The sequence below is a fragment of the Pelodiscus sinensis genome, chromosome 10, assembly GCF_049634645.1.
Source record: "Pelodiscus sinensis isolate JC-2024 chromosome 10, ASM4963464v1, whole genome shotgun sequence".
NCBI classification, from domain to species: Eukaryota; Metazoa; Chordata; order Testudines; family Trionychidae; genus Pelodiscus; species Pelodiscus sinensis.
In genome coordinates, this window is record NC_134720.1 from 49,188,379 (window position 1) to 49,211,909 (window position 23,531).

General features: G+C 51.7%; 1 protein-coding gene across 1 annotated transcript in view; it reads left to right on the forward strand.

Annotated features, from left to right (window-relative positions):
- The first annotated feature begins 1,027 nt into the window (after positions 1–1,027).
- Positions 1,028–23,531, forward strand: part of RNPEPL1 (arginyl aminopeptidase like 1) — a 30,987-nt gene continuing 8,483 nt past the window's right edge. Inside the window, exons 1-6 of the mRNA XM_006138520.2 lie at positions 1,028–1,783; positions 12,203–12,343; positions 12,914–13,065; positions 16,177–16,293; positions 21,726–21,961; positions 23,030–23,143. Of these exons, the coding sequence (XP_006138582.2) occupies positions 1,157–1,783; positions 12,203–12,343; positions 12,914–13,065; positions 16,177–16,293; positions 21,726–21,961; positions 23,030–23,143 (1,387 nt within the window). The 5' untranslated portion in view covers positions 1,028–1,156. The remainder of the gene's footprint in view (positions 1,784–12,202; positions 12,344–12,913; positions 13,066–16,176; positions 16,294–21,725; positions 21,962–23,029; positions 23,144–23,531) is intronic.

Below are 23,531 nucleotides of genomic sequence, written 5' to 3' on the forward strand. Positions count from 1 at the left end.
TGCGCCAGAAGGGGCAGTGTAGACGTTCCTTCTTGTGCAAGAGCCTCTTCTGGAAAAAAAATGGTGGCTCATTAGGTATGCAAATGAGGCTCGGCAATATTCCACGCTTAGCCTCATTTGCATATTACTTGCGCAAGAAGCCGCGAGTGTAGACATAGCCTTGGAGTTTGGTTGTGGGGAGCTGTGGTCTGACTGGCAGTTGTTGTGAAGGACATTTTGAATGGGGTTTTGGGCAGATGAGGGGCCTGGGCAGCCCTCCTGGAGAAGGGAGCGATGTCTGTGCGGTGGGGGGAGGCCGGGTTCAGGCAGTCGCTGGAGGAAGGGGCTTCTGTGTCATGGGTGAACAGCAGGTCAGGGCCGTTCCCTGCAGGAGGGGCGTGTCTGTGTGGCAGGTGGACAGTGGGTCAGAGCTGCCCCCCAGAGCAGGGAGGTAGCTGAACCATGGGAGGGTGAGGAGCATGGGCTGCCCCTGTGGGAGGAAAGGTGACTGTGTGGTGGCTGGTCGCTGGGTCTGGGCTGCCTCCAGAGGAGGTGTCTGTGCCACGGCTGGAGGCTGGGTGTAGGAAGGGCCATCTATGGCAGGGGCTGCTCAGAGGAGGGAGCCTCTGTTCCACGGGTGCACCCAGGGAGGGGGTGTCTGTGTGGCCAGTGCACACTGGGGTGGCCTGACCCTGCAGGAGAGGGCATCTGTGCCGTGGGTGGGTGGGGGTGCAGGCTGCCCCTGGAAGAGCGAGGCGCCTGACACCCCTCCCCCAGCAGCCCAGCCCCTGACCGGGTTGCCAATTGGGGCTGGCCCCTTCCTGGAGGGGACGTGCTCCCCGATGCCCGGCGAACGCCTGCAGCCTCCAGGCCCACGCTGGAGGGTTGGCAACCCGGCCTGGCCACGCCGCCGGCAGGGGGCGCTGCCGCCCTCGCCTCCCCCGGCCCCGGGCCACGCCCCCGTCCCGCGCGCCCCCTGGCGGCCGCCCGCGCCCTGCGGCGCCCCCTGGCGGCCGCCGCCCGCCCCGCGCTGCCGGCCGGGTCCGGCGCTGCACCGGCTCCGAGCGGGGCCTGCGCGGGTCTCCTCCCCCGGGGCCCTGGGCCCGGGGCCTGCCTCCTCCCCCCCCCCCGCCCATGGATTTCACAGAGCGGCCGCCGCCCCCGCCTCCTCCGCTCCATGGCGGCTCCGGCCGCGCCCGGCCTGTGCTGCTGCCGCAAGGGGCCCCCGCCCGAGCCGCCCCCCCCGGACGTGGCCTCGGCCGCCAGCGCGCCGCTCTTCCGCCTCCGCCACCTGCAGCTGGGGCTGGAGCTGCGGCCCGCGGCCCGCGCGCTGGCGGGCTGCCTGGTGCTGGAGCTGTGCGCCCTGCGGGCCCGGCCCCGCGCCCTGGTGCTGGACGCGCACCCGGCCCTGCGCGTCCTCTCGGCCGCCTACCGCCGCGCCGCGGGGCCCTGCGCCTTCGCCTTCCCGGGCCCGGAGCCCGCCAGCCCCCTGCTGCCCCGCGCCGCCGCCTCCGCCTCCTCCCTGTCCGCCCCGTCCACCGCCTCCACCCCGCTCTCCGCGCCCTCCACCCCGGAGCTGAGCCCTGGCCCCGAGCGCCTGCCTGACCCTGAGCCCGACCTGCCGCCGCCTCCCTTCCCCACCTTCCCCGACCCGTCCGCAGCCTCCCACTCCTGCCCTCTCGTCTTCAGGGTAGACCCCTTCACTGACTACGGCTCCTCCCTCACCATCTCCCTGCCCGCTGCCCTGCAGCCTCACCAGCCCTTCCAGATCATCGTCCGCTACACCACCACGGACGGCCCAGCCGTAAGTAGCCGCCAGGCTGCGCCCCTTCTTCCAGGGGGGGCCTGGGTGCCCTGACTGGGAGCCTGGGTGGGAGGGATAGCCTTTGTGTCATCCCAGAGGTACAGGGACCAAGGCCTTGCTGCTCTTGCCAGGGTACCCAGGTGGAGTGGCTTGAAATTGTCCTCTCTAGCCAGTGGTGCCTTGTCTTGTGGCTTTCTTTTGGGCTGCGGTCTGGGCCCAGCCCCAGTGGCCTTGTTGAGGCATTTGTTTCTGTGGATGGCAGCGGTGGGCGGTTTGATTACGTGGGAGTGACAGTGGATCTGGTTTCCCATTTTGGGGCTTGATGGCAATTCGCTGTCTTGTTATCTATGTGTTGTCATAAGTGTGGGTAGCTCTTGTGAACACACAATTCCAGTCTGAAGCACTGGCCCTCTAGGTTAGATGAGCCACAGGGGGAGATGACAGCAAACAAGTGGAGTGGCAGGAACGAGAGGGCATCTACCCTATGTGCTATCATGGCGGTACTTATTTTCCTAGTATCTCTTTTGAATTGTTACCTATAATTTGCTATCTGTTAAATTGGCACATATGTGTGTGAGAACTAGTACTTCACTGCTACCCCGTTAGCCTGCCATTTTTTCTGATTAGCAGATGGTCTGTGTGTAAACAGCAGCTTTTCCCTTCCTGCTCAGTTTGCTCCTTCTGATTCAGCATTTGTGACATTTCTCTTCACTCCACAAGGACTTACCTCAGGATGTGACACTGAATAAACATCATCTAAGGCACCTCCTGGGATGGATGCAAAGGTGCTTTGCATCACCTGCACGGACGGAGCCACTTGCTCTTTCTATGACACCCCTGTTCATTGCCTCTCTGGGCATAAACAGCTCGGAGTTAAGCCCTTAACATAGCTGTTGGCAAGTAGTGTATGTTCAGACAAGTCTTCTTCACTAGAAGTGCTTTGCAGACATGGCCATATTGGTAGCCATACTGCCAAAGCATTTCTTCCTTATGGCTGGAATAACTGCATCTACACTACAGGCTTTTGCTGGCACATGTGTGTTGAACACACATAACCCCTCATGCCACCCCGACTGATGTAGCAATGCCAGCAAAAGCCTGTAATGTGGATCTGGCTGCTGTACATTTCTTTTTTCTGCTTCGGTCAGAATGCCGCTGAGCAGGCCAGGTATCTGCTACGGGAACCTCTCCAGTCCGGCACTATCTGGTCTGGCAACATCTGTGATCTGGCATGATTTTAGTGAGCTGGATATCATGGGTGTGGCCAAGTTTCCCGTGTTCCCATAAAGTTTGTTTATAGCCACCAGTCCTGGCTTTCAGTGTTCTGTGCTGTTGTTTAGCTCTGATTTACCCTAAATGTCTTCTAAGATTCCAGCAAACAGTGGAAGTGTTGGTAACGCTGCTAGACAATATTGACCTCCCGTGGTTCAGCAAATTCTCTTGTTCAGCACTGGTCAGGTCCCAAGGGCGCCAGACTAGAAAGGTTCAATCTGAGATAAGCCATGTGACAGTAGACTTGCCAAATGTTCACAAAAAATAGGCTTTATATACACAGTTGTTACATTTTGGTAAACAGTAGCGGGAAGCAGGAATTGTGGTGCTTGCATTAAGTACACAATTCAGGCATGAATAACAGGTGTACCAGTATTCTTTTGAGAAGACATTCTATAGGATATGTATGACTTTGGCAGTCTTTGATTGGGTTACAATACAGTTATGCTAAACAGGCTGGAGTAAAGAGAGATCTTTACAAATGTTGCTGCTCCTTTGGATTCCCATCTCTCTGTAACCACTTGGATGCTCAATTTTCTGTCAATACCCAGCTGATCTTGAAATACCAAGGAGTTAGGGAAATGAATGTATGTAAGCAACTACTGAACTTTATTAAATTAAGTTAAATTCAGCTCTCTTTATAGCTGAAAAGTTCATTATCTATTTTCTTTGTATTTGGCTATAATTTGAAGGAGTTTTGTTCACTTGGCTTCCATATGATCCTTTTCAAAATGTAATTGCGTCTCGTGAGGGTTTTGTGAGACTGACAAAGCTTTGATGATACTGTGCGAGGGACATGCTCTTTTTATCTGTGACCTACCTTTACCTATCTTAGCTTGTTTGTTGAATATAATGCTCTGTGTCTAGTTTGAGGGTCACAAAAGTAACAGGACTAGCACATCAAAAGCTTCAGAGGAGTAGCCGAGTTAGTCTGTAACTGGAAAAACTTAAAAAACAACGAATAGTCCAGCAGCACCTTAAAGGCTAACAAAACATGTAGATGGTATCATGAGCTTTCGTGGATATAACCCTCTTCTTCAGATGAATTGAGTTATTAAAGATCCAGTTCCAAAATAAATAGGGGGGGGAGGGAGGGAGGAGGGAGAAGGAAGGAAACAAGGGGGGGGAAAAGTCAGAGAAGGTGCAGATTGTTCTTAAGTACCCATTGTTTGGTTTTTTTAAGTCATTAGGATGTGGAAGTAGTGTGCTAGCCAGGTAATGTCTTTATTCATACCTGGACTAGCACATGTAATTGTTAGAATTGCAGAAAATTATTCAAACGAAAATCTAAGGGGGAAAAAAACAGAAAAGTCCATTTATGGCAAAATAATTTAATAGACAACAGGTAGTCAGTCATACACCCTGCTGAAAAGAACAGATTTCCAGGTAGAAGTGGTTTACCAGAGTTTTCTGTCTTTCTCTATCTTAGGTACTTATCAGGTCCCCATTCACTGCTGTAGTACCTGAGCATGTTGCAGCCTGCACTGTCCGGTAGGACAGTGCTATTATCCCTAATGGACCAAAGGCCCAGAGAGCCTCAGTGACTTGCTCAGGTTCATGCAGGAAGCCTATGACAGAGTTGGATGTTGAACTTGGGTCTCACACTAGCACAGTAACCACGGGACCTTCCTTTCTGTATTCTTCTTTCTGGAGTGCTTCCCATCAAGTATCATCTTGATTTTAGAGCCTTTACCGGGTGTACGATAAAAACGTTTCTTGTTGACGTCCCCAGCTACTGGGTCAGGAATGATGGTCATCCTGGAAATGTCCCGAAAGAGTCACCTCTCTGCCTGATTTAGAGCATGTTGCAATGTTGCCACTTGAGAAGTTGGTTAAAATTCAGACTACAAAGAAATGATTCGAATTGCTGTGATTTCTGTCTCTATCAAGCCCAGATTGTCTGTTTGGCATTTCCCGCTGCTCACCATGCCATGAAATTGGTGACCCCCTAAGATAAGCATTCCCTTGAGATTTGTCATGTTGATATGATCAGATCGGTTTCATCCTGCCTGTGATGTTGCTTGATGTCTGATGGAATGGAATGTATTCAGCCAATTGCACATTTGTGGTAGCAGAAGGTAGGGATGGGGATTCTCTCATGACAATGCCAGGCAATAGGGCATAAAAGTACCTAATCACACCATATTTCTAAAGCACTGTGAACACTGGCATCTAGGTCTTATCATGGATTATAACTCTGCAAATACATTCAGTGGTCTAAAATTATCCAGCTGCTTAAAAATGTGAGTGAACCATAGCAGTGAATTGCATATGCTATTTGCTACTTAGTGATGATTCCTTGTGTCTAAATGTGCTGATATTTCAAGTACAGTTCTGTCCTGAGAAGTCACAGTAAAAATTAGCCCCACAACTCCATATCAATTTTTTTCAGCTTACAAGTAAGAAGGGAGTCTCACTAGTTGTCACCCCATGAACTGTATAACAATGTATATTCCGTCTTGGAGGTTCTTATAGAGCTCCTTGCTGCAGCTTCTGTGTATCAAAAAGGTAAATTAGATCTACATGTGTGTTCTGGTAGCTGATTCCACAGGCTGTTTTATCTTCGTGCTGGATTTTGCTGGCTGCATTGTTCCACAGGTGCACAATTGTCTTGTGTCGTGGATGGAGAAGTGGCATGGATGCTGCATCCAGACCCTCATCAAGATCCTTAAGTCCCACCATCATGGGCCGTGTGTGAGGCGGCTTTATTCTTTTTCCTTGTGCTTTTCTCTTGCAGCCTTTTTGGTATCTTTCTGGTCGCGTGGGCTGATACTGTTGAACTAGAGCTAAGAAACATGATGTCCTAAGGATGTTGTTGGCAGCAGAGCCTGTGGAGTATCCCTATGTCTTTGAGTTGTCTCACTCTTGCTATGCAAACTCAAAACCACATTTGTTTTCTGACTTGCACGTTGTGTTAAATACTTCGCTAGCCAAATTCTGCCTTCACATAACACCTGCTCAGCTCCATCATGTCTGAGATGCTGTCTGTTAACGTTGCTTCAGTGTTTGTGGCTTCAGAGCAATTGAATGATGGGGATGTGGTGCCATTTTTGACAATTGTTTTTAGTGAGTGCTGCACTTTAAGCATAAGTGACACTGTGTTCAAAGTAGGGATGTTAAATTTAGTTTAATCAACTCATTGACTAGTTGATGGATTTTCCATTGACTACTCGATGAGTCAGTATGCGGGGAGCCATAGCAGGGTTAGCTCCTGGCCCGGGAGTTAACCCTACTGTGGGTCTGCCTTTTAAATGTATTAAGAGCCTGCTGGCTCTTAATACATTTAAAAGGCTGGTGTGCAGATAGAGGCAGCAAGGGGGTGGGAAGCGGCTAGTTGAGGGACAAGTTGACTATCTGATAAGCTTTTGCTTGTTTGATAGTTGACTAGTCGCTTACATGCCTAGTTCAGAGTCATTTATTTTCATTCTTTATAATTTGTCAGTATATTAGTAAATTCCTCACAAACTCTTTTCTCTTTGCAGGCTAAATAATTTTAGATTTTGAGACTTTGAGTGTTTTTGGGGGCAGGGACTATTTTCTGTGAGGCCCCCTAGAACATTCGTTGGTGATGTTATAAAATAATAAATTAATGTTTCTATCAGCAGGAGGGTAGCATGAGGGGACAGGCAGGAGCCAGTACTGGGGGGAGCTGGCTTAAAAGGGGAAGTGCCCTTATCGACTAGTCGATGCAAATTGCCACCTTCCTCTCACCCCCCATGCTGCTGCCTTTATGGTAGAGAAGGCTGCTGCAAAGCAGCCTCTGTCTGTGGTGGCTCAGACTCGCCATGGACAGCGGCTGGTCCACAGTGGCAACCCCTTTCTGCGGGACGTCTGAGCTTAGGGTATCAGAGGCAGCAGTGCAGGGCAGCAGGCAGCTGGTCTACGTGGGGAGCAGGTTTTTAAACTGGCTCCCCCAGCAGACTGGCTCCCACCTGCCATGGGGTAGCAAGAGGCTCCCTGGGAGTGCACTGGTTTCTGGCTCCACCCCCGGGGGCTATTGAATAGTCGTGTAACCACTAAGATTTCATGTGGTTACACAACTATTCAATTACAAGATATTTAACATCCCTAGTTTCCAGTGGCTTGACTAATAATAAATACAGTATCAGCTGTAAAAACAAGTAGTCCTGTGGCACCTTAGAGACTAACAAAAATACATAGAGGTTTCAAAACTGTAGGAGGCACTGCTGTCAGCCTCAGGGGCACTCAGCGAATAGGTACAAACACTTATCTAGTTCAGTAAAATACGAAGCTTTGTGCTAGTTTCTTGTGATGTATCATCAGTGCCCCACTTCTTGTCTGAGCTAGGGATTAAAAATTTTGATTATTTGGATAATCGAATAATTGATGCAATTTGCATTCACTATTCGATTAGTTGATAAGGAAGCTTCCCCTTTTAAAGTCCCGAGGGCTGTTGCTAAATTTCAAAGGCGAAAACGCTGCGAGGAGCACGGGGCCAGTGTGGAACTCAAACGGTCCCCCACTGGCCATGTGTTCCCTGCGGCGTTTCAAAGCAGCTGTGCTGCATGGAGCCTGGGGTCAGCGCGGGACTCCCCTGCTGACCCTGGGCTCCACACTCCGCTGCCGCTTTGAAACGCTGTGTGAATACAGCTGGACTCCCAGCTGGCTGCAGGCTGCACATGGCATTTCAAACTGGCAGCGCCATGTGGAGCCTGGAGTCTGGCCCCAGGCTTCACGTGCCGCTGCTGCTTTGGATCTGATGACCTCTCTTTCCGCCCCTTGCTGTCTCTTTCTGATAGAGGCAGCAAGCGGGGGGAAGCAACTAGCCGACTAGTCTTGTTCACATCCCTAGTCTGTGCATGTGCGGAGGGAGAGCCAGACTGCGGGAAACCATCTTTTTTTCAGTAGAGGGAATTGGGCAAAGCAGCCACTCTCTTGTTTCTGTAAGGGAGGGGAGGCTGGGTATTTCACATACATGGAAACATCTTGCAGGAGAAGCCATGGTTGGAGGTAAGGAAAGGTGCATTATGATGTGGCTTTGGGGAAGGGTGAGGTTTTTTCTATCTTGTGCAGGCGGCAGCACAAGGACATGGGTCTTTGTGGGGCTAATTAAGCTACCATTAACCTTGGTAATATCATGCAGCATAGAGGGATGTGATGGTTGGATAGAAGGGATATTTTTCTGAACAGGATTGGAGTGATCTGTGATAGGAGGATACATGCTGATTGTAAAATGATGTTGGTTTATGTAACTATATGAGGTGTCGCAAAGTTTATACTTTTTAACTATGTTGCAGCTAATATGTATGTAGCACTGAGTAATGTTGTAGCCTGTTCATGTTGCAGAATATTCAGATGGACCCCTGAAAAGGAAATAGGATTTTATAATTTGGTTGGTTTTACTTTGGCATGTGTTTGTGCAAATCTGAAGCTAAGAGGGTGCTATAAATTGGTTAGGGGTATTGAGTGAAGGACAAAGAGTTGTGTTGTAGTGAAAGTGGACTAGATCTTTTCACTGTTCTTCTGGTTTTTTTTTAAAGAGAATGTAATACAAGTTTTTGCGCATTAAGTGGACTCTACTGAAACACACATCTAGCTATATTTCTTTTTTAAGTTACTTTTAAAATTTGGGACATTCCTTTTTTAATGGAGCTGTTAGTTTAAATCATGTTGGTGCGGAAGGCCTATAAGAGAGGAATTCTGCTTCAGCAGAGCTTATGAGGTGCATCCAATCAGGGCTGCTTCCTTGCAGATCTTAGCAGTCCATCAGAGGGAGGTGTGTTTCGCTTGGGTAAGGAATGTGGGTATTGGAGAAGGGGAGTTTTTAATCTGTGTTGTAAGTTCTTTCCTTTACAACGTTTAAGAAAATGCTAAGAATTTTAACAAATTAAAATGCAAAGGCCCAGTTTCTTGTTCATCCTAATTCCTTGTACTCGCCCCCATACCTTCCCTGGTCAGTGCCCCCAGTCTAGGTCCCTACCTTGGGTACTATCCAGCACCTCTAGCAGCACAGCCTGGACTCAGTAACAGGTCTGTTTGCACAGTCTGAGTGGCCCAAAGAGATAGTGCTATCTCTTTATGTTCTGGTTGGAATGAATTGGGTTTGTCAGTATGACTCAGTAGTAGTATTCCTGAAGCTAATGTAAGGCAACAGAAGAGTCTCTCTTTGCATACAGTTCTTATCCTGCCTGTGTGCATTGGGGGTATTCCAGGTAAGACAGAGAAAAAACAGGTGCTGATTGGTTTTCTGGTTACTAAAGATCTCATTGCACATTCTGTTTAAAAAAAAAAAAGGCATTGTGTGGTGTCATTGGCCAACGTTTTTTACTTTCTGAATGCGATATGCACGCAGTGTATCACTGTTAGACCACTGTCCATTTCCCCCAGAGACAGCTGCATTTCAGTGGTGCTGCGGTTAGCAGGGCTGTTTTGGGAACCACTGATCATAGAAATGCAGGATTGGAAGCAACGTTGCCTCTAATTTTTTCCATCCATGTGTGGAATAAATTTAATGTGCACCACCAGTAGAAGTACATGCTGCTGGCAGTGGGCCCTCTGCTAATCAGCTGGGTGGCATTTGAATCACAGCAACCCAAGTGCTCAGGTTACGGGGAATACTGATTGCAAGGGATCTTGAAAGGGCATTTAGTCCATCCCCCTGTGTAGACCATTGCTGACAAGTGTTTGTTTAAGCTGCTCTTAAAAACCTGTATTGACAGGTATTCCACAGCGTCCCTTGGTTCCAATGCTTAACTATCCTTAGAGTTAGAAAGTTTTTCCTAATACCAGTGGCAGATATAAGGCAGGGTGAGCGGGGCGGCTGCCCCGGGCCCAGTGCTTCAATAGGCCCCACGCACGCGCTATTACCTGTCAGCTGTGGCCGTGGCACATGCGCAAAATTGTGCTGCCCTGAGCCCCGCGCTTCAATAGAGCCTGGGCCCTGCAAAACTCTCATCCGCCCCTGCCTAATATCTAACCTACATTTCTCTTGATGCAGATTAAGCCCATTACTAGTTGTCCTATATTCAGTGGGCTTGAAGAAGAATTGATCACTTTTCCCTTCATAACAGCCCTTAGCAGATTTGAAAACTCCAAACAGGCCCCCCTCAGTTGTCTTTTCTCAAGACTAAACATGCCCACGTTTTTTAACCCTTTCTCTTAGGTCAGGTTTTTGAAATCTTGTTATTTTTGTTGCTCTCCTCTGGTCTCTGTCCCATATGTCCACATTTTGCTGTAAGTGCACTGCCCCCAGCTGGTCACAGTATTCCAAGTGGGGCCTTGCTGTAGCCCAGTAGAGCAGAACAATGACTTGCTTCTCTATGTCAGACATGATATTTTTGGTAATCGACTCAAGAATATTCGTTTGTTTGCAACTGTTGATTTGTATTCCATTTATGAGCTACTGTAACTCTCAGAACCTTTTCTGCAATACTACTGCCTAGCCAGCTATTCTCAATTTATAGTTGTGCATTTTAGGGAAGTTACATTTAGATTAATTAACTAATCAATCGAATAGTCAATGGGATTTCCATCGACTATTCGATTAGTCTATAAGGGCGCCTCCGCTATTGAACTGTTGCAAGAGCCCTGCTGCACTCCCTGTGTGCCTCAGCCTTTGAAATGTACAAGAGCCCCAGTGGGCTCTTATACATTTCAAAAGGAAGCCTGGCAGAGAGCGCAGGACCAGCAGGGGACTCCCCTGCTGGCACTGTGCTCCCTGTGGTGCTTGAGCCTTTGAAATGTACAAGAGCCCCAGTGGGGCTCTTGTACATTTCAAAAGCGGAATCCTCAAAGGGAGTGCAGGGCCCGCTGGGGCTCTTGTACATTTCAAAAGCAGAATCACAGCAGAAGTGGCGCGAGTGGAGACTGCTTCAGTCCTCGCTCGTGCCATTTCCTGCTATGCCTCTGTGGAGACAGTGCTGGAGGGAACTGGCTTTTAAGCCGGCTTCCCCCTAGGGATGTGAAAGACTAGTCAACATGCTGGTCGACTAGTTGCTCCCTCCCCGCTGCTGCCTCTATCAGAAAGAGGCAGCAAGGGGTGGGAAGAGGTAGAGGTACTTCAAAGCGGCAGTGCTGCTTGAAGCCTGGGGCCAGACCCCGGGCTCCACTCGGCGCTGCTGCTTTGAAACGCCGCATGCAGCCCGGGGCCAGGGATCAGATGGGGACTCCCCTGATGATCCCATGGTGCACGTGGCGCTTTTGCTTTGAAACGCTGCAGGGAACCCGGCATCAGGCTGCATGCGGCTTTTCAAAGGGTCAGTGCCATCTGGAGTCCAGCATCAGCTGGAGTTCCCAGCTGATCTTGGGTTCCATGCAAAGCTTTTGTCTTTGAAGTGTAGGAAGATCCCTATTCGATTAGTCAATTAGTTGCCAATTACCATCCTTACTCTCCCCAGCGCTGGCTCCTGCTCTCTCCCCCTTCCCCCTCCGCCGCCTTGACTCTCTCTGATATCAGCAGCAAGGAGGGAAAGCGACTAGTCGCATCACTGGCTGACCAATCGCTTATATCCTTAGTGGGTGGTTCAAGCCCGTTGTGCCACAGGTGGGGGCTGCCTGGGCTAGGCTAGTCCGGGAGGCTGCTCCGGCTGGGCCTGGCACACTGCAACATGGATAGGGGCCTGCTCCTGCCAGGACTGCTGTGCTACAGGTGAGGGTCTGCTCCTGCCCCATGTCCAGCCACCAATTAACCGGTTGCCCATAAGCATCACTCAGTAAGGGTGATGCTTAGTGGGTAACCGATTAACCCTTACATCCCTAATCACTTACCACCCCATGATGATATTTACACTTTTGGAAGCCTGCATGACTGATCCGATAGGTTCTCACTTTTTTTTTAACATTGGCATTACATTTTACTCCAGGAGAGAGTTTTTGTAGGTTTGGGGGGCGGATTGCTCCCCAAGAAAATCCTTATTTCCAGTTATTGCAGGGCTTGAGCTGAGGAGGGTTATGATTTGCTGGGCACTGCGCTGTGTAGAAAAATTACTCCATTTGGAGAGCGATGGCAAGTGTATGGTAGCTGGAAGGGACTTGGGAAATGGAAATACGCATTATCCCAGGCGTATAAATGAAGAATCGCTAAACTCCCTCGGATTCTTTCAGTATTATACCTTTTAATTCCTCCCCTCCCCTCCCCTGTTTCAGTTGTGTTCCTTTTGCTTACCTCTGCTCCCTCCGTTCCAACAGATCTGGTGGCTGGACCCAGACCTAACTTGTGGCAATACCAAGCCATTTGTCTTCACCCAGGGCCATTCAGTGTGTAATCGGTCCTTCTTCCCCTGCTTCGACACGCCGGCGGTGAAATGCACCTACTCAGCTACAGTCAAGGTAGGTAACTCCAGTGGCGTGAGCAGCCTTGGGCAGGAACAGCACAGTGCTCCCGTGAGCTGTCACTGGGATCTGGTAGGAGACACGAGACTTTGGGTCGTCCCCGAACAGAACCCGCATAGCCCTTCTGGAGCGAATCCCAAGCCTTGCACTCCCATAGCCGAGCTCCCCGGACCATTCATTCTGCAGTGCACGTTCGGAAAGAGAATTAGATTGAGTGGTAGCTTCCAGCAAGGATGATTGGAGGGTAACGCTCTCCACCGGTGACGGGGAGGGCTCGGCTTTGAAAAAGCTGCGCCAGGAATTGTGACCTTGTGGGTGGATGGAGCCTGTGGGCGCTCCAGGAAGGGGAATAGCCGCATGTGCGTTCTGCAGTTTGGTTAGTCAGGGTCACTTCCCATACAGCTCACCCAAATTTAATTCCCCCCTCTCCTCCCACCTATCTGCCGTCATTCTGTCTTTCTCCCACCCATTGAATTACATCCTTCCAGGAAAAGTAAATTCTGCGAGTCTGGTCCCTTGGCCCCAGTCAGCTCAGCCGGCGTAAGCCGCTGTGTGTTGGTCTTTCAGGCCCCTGCAGGAATCCAGGTGCTGATGAGTGCCACCCAAAGTACCTATTCGGAGGAGGAGGGCGTATACCAGTTTTATATGGAATATCCGGTTCCTGCCTATCTTGTGGCTCTGGTGGCAGGGGACCTCATACCGGCAGACGTTGGCCCCAGGTGAGATTAACAGCTGGCTGCTTCTGCTTTATGCCTTGTGTCCACGTGAAGCTGGGTTGGGCAGTCGTGTGGGTCAGAGTTAATGCCGCGAGGGGCTACCATGAGGGAGTGAGAGCTGTGACCCTTCAGCGAGCTGGAGGTCTACATGGGTGTAGAGACCCCACCGAGTTGGACTGCAGGAGCTGTACTTGGTGTGAGCTCGTAGGACTGTCTTTTTGTCCTGGGTTTACACAACACTTACACCAGAAGGGCCTGCTGGAGGAGGAGCAGCTCTGAGTGCTGCCCCCGTCGCTCCCGTTGGCTGGGAATCACAGTCAGTGGGAATGATGGGGGGCAGCGCCTACAGGGAGTGCTTCCTTGCAGCGTGCAGAGCTATGCAGAGACACCTGTGGGCCCCCAGGAGCTGTGCCAGGTAGATGCCCCAATCCCCTGTACTGTCCTGAACCCGCACCCCTGCCCCGCTCCTGCACTGCACCTCCTGCCCAGAATCCGCACCCCTGCCCCGCTCCTGCACTGCACCTCCTGCCCAGAACCCGCACCTCTGCCCCGCTCCTGCACTGCACCTCCTGCCCAGAACCCGCACCCCTGCCCTGCTCCTGCACTGCACCTCCTGCCCAGAACCCGCACCCCTGCCCTGCTCCTGCACTGCACCTCCTGCCCAGAACCTGCACCTCTGCCCCGCTCCTGCACTGCACCTCCTGCCCAGAACCTGCACCCCTACCCGGCTCCTGCCCTGCACCTCCTGCCCAGAATCCGCACCCCTGCCCCGCTCCTGCACTGCACCTCCTGCCCAGAATCCGCACCCCTGCCCCGCTCCTGCACTGCACCTCCTGCCCAGAATCCGCACCCCTGCCCCGCTCCTGCACTGCACCTCCTGCCCAGAACCCGCACCTCTGCCCCGCTCCTGCACTGCACCTCCTGCCCAGAACCCGCACCCCTGCCCTGCTCCTGCACTGCACCTCCTGCCCAGAACCCGCACCCCTGCCCCGCTCCTGCACTGCACCTCCTGCCCAGAACCTGCACCCCTACCCGGCTCCTGCCCTGCACCTCCTGCCCAGAATCCGCACCCCTGCCCCGCTTCTGCACTGCACCTCCTGCCCAGAACCCGCACCCCTGCCCCACTCCTGCACTGCACCTCCTGCCCAGAATCCGCACCCCTGCCCCGCTTCTGCACTGCACCTCCTGCCCAGAACCCGCACCCCTGCCCCGCTCCTGCACTGCACCTCCTGCCCAGAATCCGCACCCCTGCAACGCTCCTGCACTGCACCTCCTGCCCAGAACCTGCACCCCTACCCAGCTCCTGCCCTGCACCTCCTGCCCAGAACCCGCACCCCTGCCCCGCTCCTGCACTGCACCTCCTGCCCAGAACCCGCACCCCTGCCCCGCTCCTGCACTGCACCTCCTGCCCAGAACCCGCACCCCTGCCCCGCTCCTGCACTGCACCTCCTGCCCAGAACCCGCACCCCTGCCCTGCTCCTGCACTGCACCTCCTGCCCAGAACCCGCACCTCTGCCCCGCTCCTGCACTGCACCTCCTGCCCAGAACCCGCACCCCTGCCCTGCTCCTGCACTGCACCTCCTGCCCAGAACCCGCACCCCTGCCCCGCTCCTGCACTGCACCTCCTGCCCAGAACCTGCACCCCTACCCGGCTCCTGCCCTGCACCTCCTGCCCAGAATCCGCACCCCTGCCCCGCTTCTGCACTGCACCTCCTGCCCAGAACCCGCACCCCTGCCCCACTCCTGCACTGCACCTCCTGCCCAGAACCTGCACCCCTACCCGGCTCCTGCCCTGCACCTCCTGCCCAGAATCCGCACCCCTGCCCCGCTTCTGCACTGCACCTCCTGCCCAGAACCCGCACCCCTGCCCCGCTCCTGCACTGCACCTCCTGCCCAGAATCCGCACCCCTACCCAGCTCCTGCCCTGCACCTCCTGCCCAGAACCCGCACCCCTGCCCCGCTCCTGCACTGCACCTCCTGCCCAGAACCCGCACCCCTGCCCCGCTCCTGCACTGCACCTCCTGCCCAGAATCCGCACCCCTACCTTGCTCCTGCACTGCACCTCCTGCCCAGAACCTGCACCCCTGCCCCGCTCCTGAACTCCCTTCCTTTCAGACCTCTCCTCCAACTCCTGCACCCTACTTCTCACCCAGACCCTCACACCATCCTGCTCTTGCACCCTCCTTCCCTTCCAGACCCTGCACCCCAACCCCCATCCCTCTCCTGTACCCTCCCTCCCGCCCAGACCCCGCACCTCTTCTCCCAGCCTGCTCCCTGGCAGCACCTCCCGCACACTGAACCTCTCGTTTTTGGTCCCACCCCAGACCCTGGGGGACTCTACAAAATCTACTAGCCCCAGGCCAGCAGAAGAGTTCATTTGGCCCTGAAGGTCTGAGCCTTGGTGCTGCCTCCTCCTCCCCATCCTCCGTGGGGCTAGAGCTTGAGGGGAGGGGGTGTGTCTTTTTTTTTTCCTGCTTCCCAGTTGGGGGGCCACATTGGTGAGGGGTTTTTTTCTCCTCACTTGGCAGCCACATCAATGAGCTTTTTTTCTTTGCTTTTCACTGGTGTGTGGCTCCCACCTGATTTTTCTGTGAGTTGGTGGCCCCCCACCCAAAAAAAGGTTCCCCACCCCTGACTTACGCCAAGGGGTCCGGGTCCAGCTGGGGGCTTGTAGGCACTGTGTCATGCATTAACATAGTATTAATTGGTATGGCTTTATTACTTGCCCTCATCAGATCTTCCAGGTTTCCTCCAATGATTACATCAACTTGGGTCTCAATAAATTGTGAGATCTTTGGGGCAGTGGCCTTCTTTTCCTGTGTGTAAAAACCCGTTTAGTTAACCGGTTAAACGGGGGCAAGCGGGAGGGCTGCAATGGACAGGCTGGAGTGCCCCCCTGCCTGCCGCGGACCCTGCTTGTTAACCAGGGAACCATTCACATCCCTAGTGCACGCAGTGCTTAGCACAGAAAGGCCCTGATCCTATCCCAAGACCCCTTCCTTCACTACTGGAATACAAATGTGACGAGGAAGCGTGGTGGAAAGAGGTTTTGTTCTGCTGGAGAGAGATTCCTTCTGTTTGAATGACGGGCTCCCATTTTCTGCCTTGTGACAGGAGCAGGGTGTGGGCAGAGCCTTGTCTGCTGCCAACAGCCATCAGCAAGCTGTCTGGCATGGTGGAGCGCTGGCTGAGTGCTGCAGAGAGCCTCTATGGCCCCTACATATGGGGAAGGTGAGTGCCATAGAATCCGTCTGGTTACCGACAGGAGAATGCAGGTGAAACACTGTGGAAGGGCACACGGTGATGGAGCTCTATCTGGCAGGCCTGATAGGCCTCTGAGGAATGTATGATGTGGAGTTAATAACTGACTGGAGAGTCTTGCTTCAGCTTTGGACCTGCTTTTGGCTGAGGTCAGTGCAGAGGCTCAGACGTTCTAGCTTGTTTTTCAGCTTAATTTTCCAAAAGGAAATGACTGGACCATCTGCTATCAACACGACATCTCTGTTCAGTTCACTTATGAAGCCCAGTGAAGCTCAGCTGGCTAGTCAGTCTTCAGCGAAAGTGTAAAGGATGCGGCACGGGGCAAAGCTCAGTGCCTTCCAGAAAGCTGCAGACTCTTTGGGCTAACTTGCCTGTGCCTAGCCCTAACCGGTTCTTCTAGCCGATATGCTGACTCAGTGCTCTTTTCTTTTGTGAGTAGTCTCCAATATCCTTGTTCACACCGCATGTCCCCAGGAAGCGTTGGAATTCCCAGCTGAGTGAGAAATGTTTCTGATGTCTACTAGGGAGGTAACCATGTAACCACTAAAATCTTAGCGTTACACACGCCTGGGAGCTCTGCGGTATATAGCGTAGCTTTGCTTTCCACTGCAGAGCCTCGCGGGTTGCCAGGTCTGCCGGCTCCGCTTTTGTGGGGGAGGCTTTGCTGCCCAGAGGGGAGGTTATGGTATCATGGTGAAGCTGCCTTCCCGGGAGTGTGGTCGGCCGGGACTGCCGGCCCCACTCCTGGGGAGCCACAGCATCTAACCTGGGCTGGGCCGGGCTCACCACAGACAGAGACTGTTCTGGCCAGCTGGAGCAGCCTCTGCCTGCAGTGGGCCCCACAGGGCTGGAACGGGCGGGCTCAGGGTGTTGAGTGTTTGTAGGGTTGCCAGGTGCCCGGCATTTTCGCCTCCTGGCCAGGGAAAAATTCAGAGAATACCAGATATCTCAGGTGTCTGGTATTCTCTGAATTTTTTTACCGGACAGGAGGCGAAAATATCAGACTGTCCGGGTGAATACCGGACACCTGGCATCTCTAGTGGTATCTTCCCCTTTCTGCTGGGTCCTACACAGCTATGCAGCTCTCTGCTCTCATCCCCATCCACAGACACCACCCCTGCAGCTCCTATTGGCTACAGTGGTACTTGGGGCAGTGCACAGAGCCCTCTGGCTGCCTCTATGTATAGGAGCCCGAGTAGGGTCATGCTGCTGCTTCCGGGAGCCGCTCGGAGCAGGGCAAACCCCGCTCCTTAGCAGGTGCTTGAGAGTGGGAGTCAAACAGCTGATGAGCCAGATGCAGGCTGGAGTTTGCAGCCGGAACACTTCCCCCATTTCTTTCATTCCAGCCCTTTCCTTTTACTTTTGTATTACGTCCTTGGGACAAGGTGGGTTTGAACCTCACCTAGCCAAGCGCTTCGCTTGGCGCTCAGTCTTGCAAGGTGCAGAGAGCCTTTGGTGAGGTGCTAAACACACTCGTCTCCTGTTGAAGTGAGAGTTGATGGCGCTCAGCACCATGCAAGGGAGGGCCCCACACCCTCTATCACCACTGGCTGGAGTTCAGTTTGGCTTTGATACTCTCGGATGAGTCTGTCGTATTTGAGGGAATTGCTTTTGTTCTTGGGTTAGCTATGTACACAGGGCTTCTGTATTTCTTTGTTAAGGAGAGGCAGGGGAAAGGTTTCCTACCCAGCAAAGCTAAATGCAGGGCTCTCTGGCTGATGCCCACTGGGCCTATGCTGATCAGTTGGTGGGGAGGTCAGTATTGCTGCAGTTTGACCTGGAATGCGTTGGCTAGAGGGCTTAAGTAGTGGGCTAGGAACATGGTCACCAACCTGTCAATTGCAACTGACTAGTTGATTGGGAGGGCTCGACCAGTTGATCGCAAGGTGTTGGGGTCCCTCCCATTTCTCCCCTCCCCCCCCAAGAAGCCCCACTACCTACCTCCAGCGACAACGGAGGTAGTGCCAGCTTCCTGCGGGGTGGAAGAAAGTCCAGCAGCTGCGTGCCACTTCCGGGGTTTCAGGAAGTGCACTGACTGCTCCCCCTCCCCCAAACAGCCGGCGCGGTAGCACAACCCAGGTCTGTGGCGCACTGGGGACTTGCTGCATGGGGGGGTAGGGGGTAGGAGTCCCCAGAGGAGGTGCGTGACAGAGCTTCCCTCCTCTGGGGGGGGGGGGGGGAGGGGGGAGGAGTCCCAGGAGGAGGCGCGTGCTGGGGCTTTCCTCCTCTGTGAGGTGGGGGAGGAGTCCTGGGAGGAGGCGTGTGCCAGGGCTTCACCCCTCAGTGGGGGGGTGGTAGGAGTCTCCAGAGGAGGCGTGCGTCAGGGCTTCCCTCCTCTGTGGGGGGCTAGGGGGGTAGGAGTCCTGAGGGGGGAGGCATGTGCTGGAGACTCCCTGTCCCCACCAACACCCTGTCCCTGACCCCAGCCACAGAACCCTGCCCCCACTGGCACCCTGTCCCCTGCCCCAGCACCCACTAGCACCCTTCCCCAGCACCATGTCCCCTGCTCCCACCAGCACAGTTGGGGCCACATTAGTGAGGCTTGGGGGGAGGAGGGTTTGGAGGAGTTATTTTTTTGCATCTCACTTGTCGCCCCCAACTGACTTTTCTGTGGGTCAGTGACCCCTGACTAAAAACAGGTTCCCTGCTCTTCTCATAAATAAAGACAATGCTGAAACTTTTTGTGTTTGACATAGTATTTTATTTAAATATAAAGCCTGGCCAACAAACCCCCATCTGGCTGTAGCATCATAACACTCCTGCAATTCCCCCTCTTCCCCCGACCCTAGATCTGAGCCTCACTGCTTACCCCTTTCTCCAGATCATTTATGAATAAGTTGAAAAGGACTGGTCCCAGGACTGACCCTTGGGGGACACCACTAGTTACCCCCTTGTCCGCATGTTTGTTAACCCCTTCAAAGAACTCTAACAGATTAGTAAGACAGGATTTCCCTTTACAGAAACCATGTTGACATTTGTCCAACAAATTATGTTCCTCTACGTGCCTCACAATTTTATTCTTTACTATTGTTTCGACTAATTTGCCCGGTACTGAAGGTAAACTTACCAGTCTGTAATTGCCAGGATCGCCTCTAGAGCCCTTTTTAAATATTGGTGTCACATTGGCTACCTTCCAGTCATTAGGTACAGAAGCCAATTTAAAGGATAGGTTACAAACCACAGATAATAGCTCAGCAATTTCTCATTTGAGTTCTTTTAGAACCCTTGGATAAATGCCATCCGGTCCCGGAGATTTGTTAACATTAAGTTTTTCTATTTGTTCCAAAACCTCCTCTACTGACACTTCAATCCGGGACAGTTCCTCAGATTCATCACCCACAAAGGACAGTGCAGATTTGGGAATCTCCCCAACGTCCTCAGCCATGAAGACTGAAGCAAAGAAATCATTTAGTTTCTCCGCAATGGCTTTATCATCCTTGATTGCTCCTTTTATAGTTTGATCATCTAGGGGACCCACAGGCTTTTTAGCAGGCTTCCTGCTTCTAATGTTCTTAAAAAACATTTTATTTCTTTTTGAGTTTTTGGCTAGTTGTTCCTCAAAATCTTTTTTTGCTTTTCTTATTACATTTTTACACTTGATTTCACAGTGTTTATGTTCCTTTCTATTTCTCTCACTATGATGGGACTTCTACTTCTTAAAAGATGCCTTTTTGTCCCTCACTGCTTCTTTTACATGGTGGTTAAGCCATGGTGACTCTCTTTTAGGTCTCTTGCTATGTTTTCTAATTTGGAGTATACGTTTAAGTTGGGCCTCTATTACAGCGTCTTTAAAAAGTTTCCGTGCAGCTTGCAGGGATTTGGCTCTAGTCATTGTGCCTTTTAATTTCCGTTTAACTAACCTCCTCATTTTTGTCTAATTCCCCTTTTTGAAATTAAATGCCAGAGTGCTGGACTGCTGAGGTGTTTTTCCCACCACGGGAATGTTAAATGTTATTATATTATGGTCACTATTCCCAAGCGGCCCTGTAACGGTTATATCCTGGACCTGATCCTGTGCTCCACTCAGGACTAAATCGAGAATTGCCTCTCCCCTTGTGGGTTCCTGTACCAGCTGCTCCAAGAAGCAGTCATTTAAGCCATTGAGAGATTTTATCTCTGCTTCTCTTCCTGAGGTGACATGTACCCAGTCAATATGGGGATAATTAAAATCCCCCATTATTATAGAGTTTTTTATTTTGGTAGCCTCTCTAATCTCCCTCAGCATTTCAATGTCAGTATCGCTGTCCTGGTCAGGTGGTCGGTAATATATCCCTACTGCTAATTTCTTATTATTGGAGCATGGACTTACTATCCATAGTGATTCTATTGAACATGTTGATTCATTTAATATTTTTATTTCATTTGATTCTACATTATCTTTCACATACAGTGCCGCTCTGCCACCACCCAGTGGGGGCGCGGTCTGCTCTGTAACCCGGGGTTCCCCTGCGCTGTAATGTGTGAATCCCACTGATTCACCCACATGTGTATTGGCCTGGACACCTAGTCCCAGCGTGAGCAGATAACAAGGCTCTTGAGAGAGAGAGACAAAGGAAGGGAGGTGGAGACGGCAACCTGGCTGGGGGGGGCAGAGTCTGGGAGGGAGGCAGTTTCTGGCTGGGAAAGATGAAGGGAACAGACTAAGCTGAGAGTTGAGAGGGCGATGGATCCCCGCCTAACCCAAGGGGTCTGAGGCAGCCTGGCCCTGATGACTGTAACCACATCACATCTGTGCTGGGCTGTATCCTGGAGAAGCAATAAACCCCCTCTGTTCTACTGGCTGGTGGAGTCTGTTCTGGCTGCTATGGGGGTGTAGGATCGGGGGAACCCCGACATGCAGTTATAGGGTATGGCTAGACTTCAGGAGTTTTTCCGGGATTCCAGAGGTATCCTGGAAAAACTCTACCGCATCTAGGGACATGTTGTTCTTCTGCTTTTTTTAGCGGAAGAGCAAACATGCTCTTTCGGTAACCCCTGTATTCCTCATTCTATGAGGAATAAGGGGCTTCCAAAAGAAGGGGCTTTTCTGACATTTGACCCAGTCTAGACAGGCCAAATGTTGGAAAAACCTCTTCCTACAGAAGAATCGAAAAAAAAGTGGCAGTGTAGCTGTACGCTGAGAGTGTATAAGGGCTGGGGATAGCAAGTGATGGAGAGGAGGAGAACAGAGAGGGCGGGGCTTCAAGGAAGGGGTGGGGTTTTGGGGGAAGGATGGGGAGGTAGATCTTGGCTTGTTCTTACATTTCAAAAGTGATCTTGAGTGTAAAAAGGTTAGAGACCACTGGGCTAGGGGGTGAAATGGGGAAAACCCAGTAGCCTTCAGATAAGCATTCCTTCAGCAAAGTTCTTGTGTAGTCTTGGATAAATTAATTCGGCTCCTATCTCTTCTCTCTCCGTTCCAGATACGATATTGTTTTCCTTCCGCCATCCTTCCCCATTGTTGCCATGGAGAACCCATGCCTGACCTTCATCATCTCTTCCATTCTGGAGAGTGACGAGTTCCTCATCATCGACATCATTCATGAGGTTGCACACAGCTGGTTTGGCAATGCCGTCACCAATGCCACCTGGGAGGAGATGTGGCTGAGCGAGGGGCTGGCCACATATGCACAGCGCCGGATCACCACTGAGACCTGTGGTATAGCTGTAGCGATTGTTTTTGTTTGGCATGTGTAACCCACGCTGTTCTTCCCCCAGCTCGTGGGAAAAAGGTTGGTAGACGAAGAGGAAGGAGACACATGAAGATTTTCCTTTCAACCCGTTGGAGCTGAGAGCTGGGATTTCAGGGTCCTAATATAAAATATTAGAAGGCTTAGCTGGTGTGGGCTGGGGCTTGTCTGGGATGAGAGGTCACGCAGGCCACCTGCTGGCTTCTCTCTGAGGCCTGTGTAAACAATCCCATTCTTTTCAGTCTTGCTCAGCAGCCTTGCCAGGCTTCTCATCACTTTTGTTGTCCCCTTTTGCACTCCACCTCTATTGGGATGTTTTTGAGGCAGAGCTACCAGAATAGAACTCAGGAGAGGATGCCATCAATTTACACAAAGGAATCCATTATGTTTCATTGCATTTGTCAGTGTTGTTTGGATTCCGTAGTATCCTTTTGTTCCCTTGTTTAACTGCCATTGTGCATTGACCACTCCACAGTGTTGCTCAGGTCTCTTTCCTGAGTGGTCACAATTACACTGGTGAAAGACAGCAAAAAATCAAGCACATCGAAATTGCTAATGAAGCTGGGATTTAAATATCCCGTGCCTCATTAGCATAAACATGGCTGCCGCTTTTTCTGAAACGGTGCTTTTTTTTAGGGGGGGAAAGGCAGTCTAGACGATATGTTTTGAAAATACAACCCTTTTTCGAGGGATAAGGGATCTTTCGAAAAAGGGCTGTATTTTCGAAAGATCGTGTCTAGACTGCCGTTTTTTCGAAAAAGCTCTGTTTCGAAAAAAGCGGCAGCCATTGTTTATGCTAATGAGGTGCCGGATATTTAAATCCTGGCTTCATTTGCACTTTCAAAGTGCTTGATTTGCATCCCTCTGTCGACAGAGGGATGCAGTCTAAACATAGCCCCTGTGAGTAAGTCTATGTGAATTTCTCCTGTTGTGACATTTGTCTTTCACTGTCAAGTAGCCTGTATCTTTTACATGTACTGGTGATGCAGTTATCTGCCTGACATTGGATAACGTGTATAATTTCTCTTGTGGGGCAGGTGCTGCCTTCACCTGCCTGGAGACTGCATTCCGTCTTGATGCCCTCCACAGACAGATGAAACTTCTTGGGGAGGACAACCCAGTTAGCAAGCTTCAGGTTAAGCTGGAGCCAGGTATGGCTGTTCCTGGAGATGCTGTTGGGAGAAACAGATCATATATTTAAATGCCTAAATATGTCCTCAGGAGCAATGTTCCCTGTCAGCTATGTGCTCGTGTGGCCACTTGGGAGAGATTCAAAGGCCACCCAGCTAGCAGAGCGCCCACAGCTAGGTTTTGTGTTTCTGCCGGTGGTGCACATTCACATGTGCCACAGTGCACATAAAATTATCCCACACGTAGATGGAAAAGATTAGAGGGACTGCTGCTCAGGAGTCTAAGTTTAGACGCCCAACTCTTGAAAATGTTGGCCTATATTTGCAATCTGTTAAATTTGAAGAACAATTTAAATCCATGGTGGGCAACCTGTGGCCCCTGGACTGTATGCGGCCCACTGGGGCTCCA